The sequence below is a fragment of the Chaetodon trifascialis genome, chromosome 19, assembly GCF_039877785.1.
Source record: "Chaetodon trifascialis isolate fChaTrf1 chromosome 19, fChaTrf1.hap1, whole genome shotgun sequence".
In the NCBI taxonomy this organism is placed as follows: domain Eukaryota; kingdom Metazoa; phylum Chordata; class Actinopteri; order Chaetodontiformes; family Chaetodontidae; genus Chaetodon; species Chaetodon trifascialis.
In genome coordinates this window covers 18,751,748-18,764,711 of record NC_092074.1, presented here as the reverse complement: position 1 = coordinate 18,764,711, position 12,964 = coordinate 18,751,748, and the positions used below count along the sequence as shown (strand labels likewise).

The following is a 12,964-nucleotide window of genomic DNA, read 5'->3' as shown; positions in this document are numbered from 1 at the left end:
ACACACACACACACACACACACACACAAACCAGGAACGACTGCATATTGGTAGAGAGAGCAGCTGCTTCTGATCTCACAGCTTCTCTCTCTCTCTCTCTCTCTCTCTCTCTCTCTCTCTCTCTCTCTCTCTCTCTCTCTCTGCCCCTCTCTCTCTCCCTCTCCCTCTCTCTCTCTCCCTCTCTCTCTCTCTTCCTCCACTGTGCAGCGCTCTGGTGGGTCGGTGAAGCTGCTTTTTTGGCTTCGGAGCTCCAAGAGAGAAGTCAGCGCAGAGGTAAGGAGCAGGGATGGAGGGGTGAAGAAGAGGGGAGGAGTGAGTGAGCTGATGACTGAATGAATAAATGGAGATAGAGGGAGCAGCCTTAAGAATATGAATAAAAGAAGACGCTTTAATGTGCTCCATAGTGTTAACACTGTCAGTGCTGCGATGTTAATCTCAGTGATGTGCTGAGGTGCTGCCTGCATGTTGGTACGCTGTTGTATATTATGGAGATGTGAGTGTGCGTGTGTATGTGTGTGTGTGTGTACACCGGAGAGATGATGCTGTTAATCCCACCTGTGATTGAAGGGAGCGTGCACTCAGCCAGTAAGTTAAGTGACACTCGAAGGGCACTGTGTTAGACATGGATCATGGATGTGTGTGCGTGTGTGTGTGCGCATGCTGTACATCAATTAGGATGTACGTTAGAAATATGTGTGGGACACACGTTGAGGCATTCTGTGTGCACTTCAATATCTCAGTTTTCATTTTCATTTTGGTGTTTGGTGAAAACCTGCATGCTACTGTCTGCAACTGGACTGAGGAGAAGCAACCACAAGTGTGTGTGTGTGTGTGTGTGTGTGTGTGTGTGTGTGTGTGTGTGTGTGTGTGTGTGTGTGTGTGTGTGTGTGTGTGTGTGTGTGTGTGTGTGTCAGGGAGAGTCTAAATTAGGCTGCAGCGCTGCTGGCTCTGTGTGTTTGGGGAGTAGAGCAGTCCTATGAGGACGGAGAGACCACAGACAGCTGTTGGAGAGAGATCATTGTCTGTGTTCTGATGTGGATGTGTATCACCAGCATCCATCAGACCTAAACTCCCCAAACTTATATTACGTTGGACATTTGTTCTTCATTCTGCTGATTATTATGAAGTTGTTGTGTTGTTCTGAGGGCTGGTTGTGTTGTGTGTGCTTCTACTCATTAGACTGGAAGAGGACACCTGTGCTTACTTATTTTGTGTGCTTTTAGTCTGGATCTGTTTCTCGTGGTTTGGGCGACGGCCCTTAGTTCCAGGTCTAGTTTGGGGAAGGTCCTCCCACTCTTTCAAAATGATGACGCACAAAGCCACAAAGAACCGGATTTCCCACTTCGTTGCGAAAGAACTTGAGTCCGCACAGAGCCCTGACCTCAACCACATCCAACACCTTGGGGATGGACTCGAGCGCCGACTGTGAGCCAGACCTTATCACCCGGCATCAAAGTCAGACCTCATGGATGCTCTTGTGGCAGAATGGGAGCAAATCCCTGCAGCCAGGGTCCAAAATCTGGCCTGAAACCAGAAGGGTGGAGGCGGTTATAGCAGCAAACCAGTGCTCATGGTATTTGTTTGTGGCCTGTAAACTGGGCTAACTTAACAAAGACTTCACTGTGAACGCGTTAAAGTGTTCTGTTTTTTCAATTAGTTGATCATTGATGTGATTCTATGAATATTGGACTATGTGATCAAAGGTGACCCTCTTCGGTGTCACACATCTCGGCTCTGGGTTGTACAGTATTTGGTTGTTCCTTTCCTGCAACAGAACCTTTATCATTATTCCTCCCTGTGCATAAAGACAGCTGGCTGCTGGATTGATGGTGTCCTTTATTTTACAGCTGTCCCACAGTGTAAAACATCCAGACATCCTCATCCAGTCTCGCCTGGGGCGTAGAGGATGGGTGCTGAGGAAAAAAACAGTGTGTGTCTGTGCGTGCATGCGTGTGTGTGTTGCACTCTGGAGGGTCCACTGGGAAAATGACAACAGTGACTTAAGAAACAGCGAGAAGCCTCAGAGTGCATCTACTTCCTGTCGTCACAGCGTGTGATGAGAAGAAAGCAGCTCCACGTGTAGTCAGGTTAATTTAGAATAATAAACTGAGACAGTCATGAAAATAAATGTCACGCTTTTCTTTCAGCCATCACTTGATTTCCTAAAATTGTGAGGCTGCTGCTTGATTTCTGGATAAAATCTACCTAAGTGCACCTGACGCTTCTTAGCTGTTCAAAAGTGACAATCACTGAGCTGCAAGCGTATGTGCTAGCTACTCTTTTGCACCACAAAAGAAGAAAGTGCAACTAGTTTACCTTTACCTAGTGTTTGAAAACAGTTAATGAAAGCTGGCATCTGCACCTGACCAACACAGAGAAGAGGGCCACCGACAGACAGACATCCATAAAGTCAGTGCTTAAAAAGACAACAAACCTCTAATCATCTCAACAGTCACTTATTACTGAATTTCCTTTTTCTTCTCACATTTTACGTACCACCAACTGTTTGGATGTGGTCTTTCATCCCCCTCCTCCCTTTCACCATCCAGTATCAGTAACCATCTGGGATCTTTATCCATCCTCACGTTCGTCTATTTTTAGAAAACAGATTAGATACTCGCTCAGACGTGTTTGCCTTTTTCTCTCAAGGTGACCACACCTGACGCTGGAATGTCTGTAAAGCAATTAGGGCGACCACAGCATCTCAAACGGAGAGGGCGAGGCGCCCCTCTGAATCTCTGAATCGCCGTGTGATCCCAACTCATCAGACGAACGAATTCAACCTGAACATTTCATTTATATGCAAAATCAAGTCAGAGCAAACGGTGGAGATATTGATCTCTGGCCAGCGGGGCTACGTGTGAACCTGAGCATTCCTGGGAAACACGTCAGGTATTTCTATTCACTGTGAGCTGCAGGCTTGGAGCTACCCGTTAAGCAGATGCCTATAATGAAGATAGCATGTTGAGAGCCATTGATTCAGAAAATTCATTCAATTTCTCGTCCCATTTGGACTTTCAAACACATGCTGCATGCTCTTTTCTTCACACGTTGCATCCCTCCGAGGCTCCGGCGTGCACACTCGGTTTGTACGTTCTCTCGCAAACAGCTGGCTGATGAGAGTATTGATCTAAAGAGCCAGTTGACATGGAGCTAAATGCCTGTGCCAATAGCAAAATCGCACACAATCTGCATCCACACACAAACAGTGCTCTACTTAGACTCTGCAGCCGGCCGGCCTCAGAAGTTAGTGCTGAAAGCTGGAGCACATTGTGTTTGCAGCCACCCAGACGTTGAAAATTGATTTCTGTTCAGAGCATTAACTCAAATAATAAGTCACGGTGTCATGTAGAGTAGCTGGGATAAGCTGCATGTCGTGGAAAAACGTCATTCATTTTAAAGGAACAGTTATAGAAATATGCTTATTTTCTTTCTCTCTCAGTGTCACCTGTCAGCTTTCTCTCAAATTGTTTCTTCATTACTGCTTGTGCACACAGAACGAGATGCGTCTTGTAAATTAGTGAGGCGAAGCATGAAAACAACACGATTTTACAGGAAGTTATATATCAGACTTTATCCTAGCCAGGCGCTAGTGCACTGCTAAGCTACGCTAACTGGCTGCTGAAAGCACGTTTCTTCAAATGTTGAGCTATTCCTTTAGATTTTAAACAAAGGATGAGTGAGGACAAAAGCGGATGTGCTCCTAATTATCCTGCTGCTTGTCACTTCAAGGCTCGTCGTCAAACTGTTTCTTCTCCAACTCAGCAAAGCGGGCACTGCCTCGGGGCCCCAGACCCCCCAGAGGCCCCCAAAGCCCTGTTTTAACAGTGCAGTGATTGGGTTGTGGTAATACGATCAAATGCGACTTTGTTGTGGACTACAGGAATTTGAGGGCTCCATGTCAAAACCGAGCTCTGAGACCTTCATGTTGTGCTTACATGGTGTATATTCCTTCATTAATTTCAAATCACATGACAACTGCTGGGGTCTCGCCCAATACACACAGAATGTGTAGCTCGTTTTATTGGACACATACATCAGTTTCCGTACATCCTGAACATTATATACACTCAGTTTGTTGGTGTATTTAAGTGAAGCACCACTTTTTAATGACTGTTCAGGTTATTTTCCTCTTTTTTATGGTCTGTTTTATGCTTCCTTGCTGCTTTCTTTCACAAAATAACCTTAGTTTTTGTGATACACTATATTTGGATGTGGGGACTGCACATGTGAACTGCATTTCCCATGTGCCCTTGCATGGCAAAGCACAGGTGTGCTCTGTTAGAAGTCGTTAAACGCTGTCCAAACGTTTGCCTGAGCACAGTCCAACGTTTACATTGGATCAAAACATGCAGAGTTTCTTCTCTTCGCTTCGCTTCAGCTTGCCTAGAAACGAGAGCAGGCCTCGTTTGAGAAGGTAGGGAAGTTTTGATTATAAATTTAACCGACCTCGCTGGGCTTCGGTTCAGCCTTCTTCACAGCTGCACCACAACACCCACAGTTCCATCTTCAGATACTGACAGGGAGTCTGAAGCCTCGTGAGGCGCTTAACTTGGCTTTTTGCACACAAGCAAGTTGACAGCGACGACAAATCATTTGAAGAATGTGATTATATTGTCTAAATTGAGTTGTCATTGATCTCAGAGACAGCACAGGCAATTAATTTTAGATGTAAGCGTGCAAGATGTCAAATTCCAGGAGATCATATTTTGCAGCAAGCATTCATTAAGCTGCAACGGAAAGACGCCTTTGCAACTTGTAAACTATTACAATGCTGATAACTTGATAAAATTAGCATTTTCTTTGTGTAGTCTGCAAAGTTATTTCAATCAAGTGAGGAAGATTTCCACAAACAACCTTATTTTACACATTCATGGTGTTGCATTCAGCCATTAAGGAAAGCAGCTGACTGAAGATGAATGTGCTTTGATGAGGAAGTGAAAGGCAGTCTCTTCTCCCATTAAGGATGAGAGAACTGGTCCCAGTTCTGGTTAGGATCTAACAAGCTGGGACAGTGACGCGAGTTCAGTCTGACAAGGAGAGATACAGCATGGAGGGATGGAGGAGGTAGAGTCCAGAGTGAGGAGGAGGAGGAGCAGCAGGTCTTCTCAGGTTACATCATCTGCTTCTCCATGTTTTCTCTCCTCTCCCTGTTATTTCCTCTATCTTTTCTCCTCTGCTCCTCTCACTTCATCTCAGCTCCTCAGGTGTCAATATTTTGACAGCTTTCAGGCAATCTGAAAAGAGCCGACAGGTCTGAGTTATGGGATGTCAAAAATGTGTGTACATGGCCATAGGGGTCACATACTGTTGTACTGGCAAATCATTGTTGTTGAATCTTAAATTCAAGAGAGATGGATGTTTTTTTATGCTTTCTTAATCTGAAATGTACATCTCAGGTTTGTTTCTGCACTCTGTGAGCAATTTATTTGAATAATTTATGCTTTCTTTGTGCATTTGTCTTGACTTAGCGTCTCCACAAACAAATGACAGACGGATAACACGAGAATTGATATGCAGACAGAGGGAAAAAATGTTTTTATTGTTAACGTCGACCTAATTTAACATAAAAGCAAATTTACGGGACGTCAGAGTGATGGGTTGCCAGCGTGCAGCCAGAAAAAGACATTAAGGAGGACAAGAGTTAGGATCTGAGATTTCCCTCTTGCAAAACATTGTGAAAAGTTGAGTAAAGTTTGTTGTTTCCTCTGCGAAAACCAGTGTTTACAAGCCATAATATCACTATCTATAATAGCAAATAAGCTTGTGATTTTAGCTGATAAAACTAAGGTGAGGCAGTCTAAAAGAAGGAAACCTCTGGGACGAAAACAGCAAAACCTAAACACGATGTCTTCTATTCTCCTGGAACCTCAATCTCATGTGACAGCAGCGGAGGAGCAATTGCAGAGAGGAGATAACAGAGAAAACTAGGAGAATTTATGACGCCTTCATTTCATCCGTCCTGTGCCTGCTGACAGGAGACAAGAGAAAAGACGAAAAGATGGGAGACTTGAGCCCAGCGGTGAGTGCTACTGTCTAATTCATCTCTCTCTCTGCAGCAGCTTGCAGGCACTAAGGAGAGCTAGAGGACATAGAGACGAAGGAGGAGGAGGAGAGACCGGAGCAGATAAAGAGGAGAGGATAACTTGACGCAGGAGAAGGAGACTGAAAGGGGGACTGTCGTGATGGCCGAGGCACCTCAGGAGCAGCAGCAGCAGCAGCAGCAGCAGCAGGAGGAGGAGGAGGAGGAGAAGAAGGAGGAGCAGCCGTGCACTGTGGAGGCGGCGGAGACCGAGGAAGGGTCCGAGGAGCCGAAGGAGACTGTCCAGGTGACCCCGACCCGACCTCTGCTGTCCATGAGGTCCATGAGCAGCGTGGACCCGGACGACGACTCCCCCAACATGATCGTCTACAGAAAGGTAGGAGCAACACCTGAACGCAGCTTTCTCTGTCTTTTAGTCTTGTTATCAATAAAGTTTGTGATCTCGTGGTGCTGCTGAGATTCAAATACGGGAATAGAGGCTTTGCCTCTTAAGAGGTCTTCTTGGTTGCTGTTGTTGGTGCGTCAGACTTGCTGTTTAATGTGGAGCTGTCCCCACACGCAGCAACTATTAACACTGATGTAAAACACACAACATATATGAGCTAATGTCAATATTAAATGGACTAATATAGGCCTGTTCTCTGATTAACAGCTGTCCGCTGCCTTGCGTTGCCGTGCAGATTTGCAGATGACACTTGCGGTACGACTTGTGCGTTTTCAGCTGTTTGGTTTGATGGTTTGATGTTTGGATCGCTTTACGTGGAGCATGAAACACGAAGGTTTCTGCTGCTGTTCTGGAGCAAAGTGAGCTGAAGATTTCAGTTTCTGGACAGATGGTGAAAGATGGATTTGAAAACAAAGCCGACAACATGCTTCTCTTGGTCAGTAAAGGCCAACTTATTATGTTTTCGGAGAGGAGGATTTAGGAAACAAGTCGCAGAATCTCTTTGTGACAAGCAGTGGGATTTATGAGCAACGTTGGCCACATTGTGAGAGAATATCAAAGATACACAAGACTGTGTGAGCCGCCTCTGGTTTGAGGTGGACAAAAGCTCTGGTTTATTAACTGAAACTGGTCCCTCAGCACCAGATCTCTGGCATGTTTTTGCATCACAGCTAATTGGGGCACGATAAAATCCTTCCTGCTAACAGGCTGCTGGTTGACCCTGACCCTGGCCTTTGACCTCATTGTGAAATGGCAATAAATATAGTATTCCACTATAAATCACCAAGAACTGAATAAAAGACAACGGCAAGAAATGAAAGTCAATCTGAGAATGAATCCAGGAGCAGGTGAATATAGACATCACCCCCCCCAACCCCCCCACCCCCCCCGCCGCCCCCCCCGCAGTGTTTTATCATGATAGATGAGGTGAGTGAGACGGAGAGACAGGGTTTGCATGGAAGCAGCGGGCAGGAGAGCGGCGATACGCCTGTCGAGCACACACATTTACTCACTTACCATGACTGCAAAAATACAGATGGTGCAGGGAAGAGGAGATGAGGCGAAGATTGGCAGGAAGCTAAAGAAACATTTTGGGAAATGGGAAACTTTTCGAGTCAGCCGTGTCTGTGTGGAAGAAGTGTGAGCCGAATGTGGCTGAAATAACTTAAGTTTACTTAATTTCTAGAAGCCTCTCAGTACAGTGGACTACGTTTTATGGCTTTTTGATGAAGTCAAAGTGAATTTTTATGAGCCCACTGTTTGGGAAATGCAACACAGTGTCGGCCTCCACAGCACGACGAAGGCAGCGCAGCCTCAGGTGGAGCCTCCTGCTGGGATTTGTGCCTCAGCAGCACAAACTCAAGTCACTCTGCAGCAGCAGTGCTTCGCCTTGAACTAGTCGCTGCTGTTTGACTCGGAGTGTGACGGTTGGGTCCAAAGCATTGGCCTTGACTCTTTTGTTGTTCATCCATACAAGTGAGCTGTCGGCTGAGTGCATTTTAGTGTGACCTAAGGCTGTGGTGTTTCCACAAAGTTTAGCAGGAAGTTAAGTCGTTACAGCCAGCAACGTATCAAAAGATACGCAAAATATGTAAAAATACGCAAAAAATGATTGACTTTTGTGCTGTTGGTGTGTGTTTCTACTGTACCGCCAGTGGCTGTCGTGGCTTCAAAGCAAGCAATTTTGGTCAGTGTGAGTTCTGCTGCTGGATGAAAAGAAAAGTTCTTGATGCTGAAAATGTCAGTTTGTGCTGGTACATGTGTGCTCCCTCTGCGAGGATAATGGGGATTTCTCCAACACGTTGATCTTTTTAACGGACTTGATCGCTCACCAGGACAGACTGGACGTCCACACACACAAATCCTCTTGTGAAATCTTTGTTAGAAAGCAGCGTGTTCGCTGGAACTGCACACATGCAGAGTCATTTTGATTAAAGTGGCTTCTGTGCTCAATGTACCTGAAATGACTCACATGGAAGCATTTAAATAAACTGTTTTTCGAGCAAAAAAAAAAAAAAAAAAAAGACTGTTTTCCCCTGTGGTGCCTCCCTTCCACCAGTTTGGCTTTTCTGAATTGGGCTGTTTGGACAAATATTAAACTCATTCGCTTGTTTTTTGTAGCATCTGAGGAGAGGTTATAGACTTAATTTAATTTCCCAAAGGCTTAGCCTGACCTTACCCTGAGCTGTGACATACCTTGTGAATACCTAAGCTTAAATCCACCTTAAAACCAATAATTGGCCTCAGAATATGAGGTCGACCATGTGAGGACCAGCTTTTTGTATTCCTCATGACTTAATGCATTCCCTAGCCACCAACCATAACCATAACTCTCACAGAGGTACACACAGGAAAACACACACACTCAGACAAATGTGCAAAGTCCCTGTTTGGAAAAATAATGTCTAGTAGTTTTATTGCATTACATTTACTTTCTAAATATAAGTGTAAGGCGCACTAAAACAGGCAGACACAATGAAAGTGACGTTTGTAGTAAGTGCACGTTCTCTGCTTTGTAGTTTAACTTCACGTGTTTTGCTAATGTTTTGCTAATATAGCCTTAATCAGTGAGCTTGTCGTATTGATTTCAGTGTTGTGACTCCAGTGTCTGATGTACTCACATTCACTGGACTGAGACATACGTTTATTGTGGACAGCGTCTATTATATATCTGTATATCAACATTTAAACATATTGATAACTAGCACAAAATACATGCTATTCTCACCGTAGACTGTGTGTCTCTAATGGAACACCAGGCTGTGCAAATCTATACATGGGAACAAGGCTGGAGGCGCATCTGGAATCGCACTGACTGCCACTGTCGACTTTGATAAATTACAGTATTCCTGATACAGGAGTTGGGGGGGTGGGGTGTAAAGAAGTGCAGGACATAGGTGGAGATAAAGACAGCGACATGAAGAAAGATGCAGGCTGAATCTGTGCAGTTAGCGAGTGCAGCTGAGCAGCAGATGAATGTTAGCGCTGCTCACACGCCCAGACGTCTCCGTGTGTCTGCAAACAAATGGCTGCTGCTCACAGCAAAGCAAAGGTTACTTCAGGTGAACCACAGTAAAGCAGCAGCTCAGCTGAGCTGTCAGACTCGCTTTCAGGCAGAAACAACACCATTCCTGGAAAAAAGAAGAATCGTCGGCCGTGTGGATTGTGGCTTCGTGCACTGCTGCATCTGTGTAAACATAATCCCACAATGCACCCACTGCGTTTAATAACCCAGCCATTGTGTGAGAGGTGGCACGCATTGTGGACAAGTCATAAGTTGCCTACAATTTGATTAGAATAGATTATTTTTGATATTTCCTTGCAATTTGCTTACATTTGCAAGCTTTCTTATTCTGCAGATACGCTCCGAATAAAGAGGGGGAAAGAGGGAACGATGGCCAAATTGTAACTTGTAATTGTAATCTATGGCGGAAACGGGTTAACACACAAACTGTGTGTGTGTGGATGTGACACACACACACACACACACACACACACACACACACACACACACACACACACACACACACACACACACAGAGTTATTTTACAGTATAAGGACCTAGTCCTCATAAGAAAGGTGAGTCCCCACTGTGTGAGTGTGTAAACATGCTTGTGTCCCCACAACCTGGGTAATACACATACAAACACACACGCAAACATTCACAGCACTCTGAAACATGATCACAAAACTCACAACACAAGTGTTAAAATCTCAAAATATTATAATGTAACACGCCTGGAAGTACCTGTCTTCACTACCAACAGCGGTGAAATGTCCACTGGAGTTTATGTCATATAGATTTAAGCTGTTACATAACTGTAATATACATAAACTATAACTCACTGCTGTGATTCATTACAGAGGCATATTATACTCAATATACGAGACCAACCACGGGCACATGAGGTGACTACCTTCAGTGCAGCGTGTGTTATGATGTTCCAATGCAATCAAACTGTAACGACCCACTGGGAGCCATCTGGAGTCATGCAGCAGGGCAGCAGCAACACGGCCAAATGAGAACGAAGCACCGAAAAGCTGAAAATAAACTCGCTTTGACGAAGCGTTAGATGGGTTTTTACTGTAGGCGCGGGTTTAAAATGTTATGTCGATTGAAGTTTGACTCTAAAAATGGAAAATGTTCAGGCCCGGGCGTCGGAGCTGTTCACTGTCAGCTAATGTCGGCCATATTTGATGAAAACAGAGCCATGCACAGTAATGACCCCCTAACGTGATTTGGGGTTACTTATTCCGAAAATGCATTTCCGACAACATTATCGAAAATTTGCAAAGTCCATTCAGCCTCTCTGCATTAGAACGTGCTCGTGAGCTGAGGAGCTGATTCACGACATTTGCTATTACACGAAAGGCTGCTTTGTTATGAAATATGTATGCCCCGGACTGCGTTCCCATTAGTCTTTCTGGATGAGTCATCAATCATCTACGAGCACAGGCAGGGTGGGAATGCAAATCGTGCTCCCGATTCGCCGTTTACAAAGCTTTGGGAGTATCAGCTCCACTTGATGCTGTTTTTTTTTTTTTTTTCATTTATTTTGCACTGACTTTTAGCTGATGCAGGGTCAGTTTTTAGTGGCTGAAGGTTAAAATGAAGGCAGGAGCTGATTCTGGGTCAGTGCTTAATGAGTAATTAGGATGAGAAGTGATGCCCGCAGAGAGCCATTCATCTTCCAGAAAGATAGTTTATGACTCCCTTTCTTCCTCTTTTGATTGAGTTTGGTGGCTACGCATGTCCGTCTGTTCTACTGAATATGACTCTAGTCTTCTTCTACTTTATTCTGTTCTACTCTGCTGCGTCTGAATCTTTTCTCCTGTGAGTGTGTAGTCTGTTGTATCTGAGACGAGAATGAAAAACTGTGTATATACATACAGTGCATGTCTTTGTGTCAGGCTGAATATCATTTTCCTGTCTCTGCTAGATTATAGTTTTCATTGTCAGCCTTAACACACACACACACACACACACACACTCACACACACACACACACACTTGGTTTCTGAGCAGATGCTGGCTGACAGCTTTGAATTCATGCTGGTGAAAAGGTGAGTCAACACCCTCCACTCTTGTCAACAGTACTGAATCTCCTCCACTGTGTGTGTGTGTGTGTGTGTGTGTGCATGGACTCACATTGTGGGGACTCGCTTACCTTACAGGGACAAAACACAAGTCCCCGTAAGGTAATCATTAAATTTTAGGATGAAGACTTGGCTTAAAGTTATGCTTAGGGTTCGGCAAGTGGAGGTTATGGGGAGGGTAACTCTCCAGGAAATGAATGCAAGTCAATGTAATGTACTCTAAAGTGATGGAAACGTGTGTGCGTGCGTGTATGCGTGTGTGTATTCCAGCATATTGCACCGTTTTTTGTCATCCTCTGGTTTCCAGCGTGACAATAGCAGCTGTTGAACTGCAGCCCTGTTTACTTAACAGGCTGTTTATACAGATACCCGTTCCCATATTCCTCTGAGCTGCTGGAACGTGCCTGAAAGAGTGCTCAGAGGGTGAGACGGTTGTCGGATGCTGCCCATGCAGCAGGGGTTCGCTGCCTTAAAGGACCTTTTCAGCAGCGTTCGCTTGTGTTACTCTTTTATTTTTTTGCACCAGTTTGCCATGAAAGGCAGGATTTATTTGAATATTCATCAAAGTTTAGTCAGTCCTATTCTCTAAAATGGGCCATTTCTCTGCCTCTTCTTCCAACACTACCCACATCTTAACCCATTATTACAAGGATGTGCTCATGATTAAAAGCAACCAACCCTGACTGCTGGTTGGAGACGAAGCAGAAACAGCTCAGTCAGATTTTGAAGGCAAACACGTGGATTCACAGGAAAGTGTAAGATTAGTTGGTTAACAAGCGTGTTGTGGTCGTTCTTGAAGTGAAGATGGTCTCAAATTGACTTTCCTGCCTGTCATCCATCAGCCTGATGACGTCTGCTCCTTTGTGCCCATTGGCTGCTTTCAGTTCTTTGCATCAGCGTCCCTGTGTGGAACAAAGCCAGAGGCCAAAACATCCCCGCGTTTTCAGTAATGTGCTCATTGGTTTGGGAGAGTGCACCACCTGCTTCCTCCATGGCTTTCCTTCAAGGGATCGGTGTCAGGCCGAAATGTCCACTTTCTCCATATTTCATAATGTGGCACTGCAGGCGTTGGCTGTGGAATTTGCCTGAGCACATTCATGCTCCTCATGGGTTAACTATTGAATGACCCCATGGCCTTTGTTCTAGTGCCACCTACATTTTTGGCCCTATATCTTTTTTTAGTGGGATGCAGCTGACAGCCTCCGAGGCTGCAGAAGAAAGCTGTTTTTCTTGTTCTGCAGGTAGATTAAAATAATTGCGCCTTATTCAATGCAATTTCATTTGTTTTGTATTTAAAACCCTCGAGAAGATGTTAGACGTTAAGGTAATGTAGAGCTCTCTCACCACATAGAAGATAGAGTCTCTAAATGGAGAAACTG

The 12,964-nt window shown here is 44.8% G+C and overlaps 1 protein-coding gene across 1 annotated transcript in view; it reads left to right on the top strand.

Annotated features, from left to right (window-relative positions):
- Positions 1-200: 200 nt before the first annotated feature.
- LOC139347428 (regulator of G-protein signaling 6-like) overlaps positions 201-12,964 on the top strand; it is a 78,708-nt gene continuing 65,944 nt past the window's right edge. The window contains exons 1-2 of the mRNA XM_070987033.1: positions 201-272; positions 6,059-6,418. Coding sequence (XP_070843134.1) covers positions 6,185-6,418 — 234 coding nt within the window. The 5' untranslated portion in view covers positions 201-272; positions 6,059-6,184. The remainder of the gene's footprint in view (positions 273-6,058; positions 6,419-12,964) is intronic.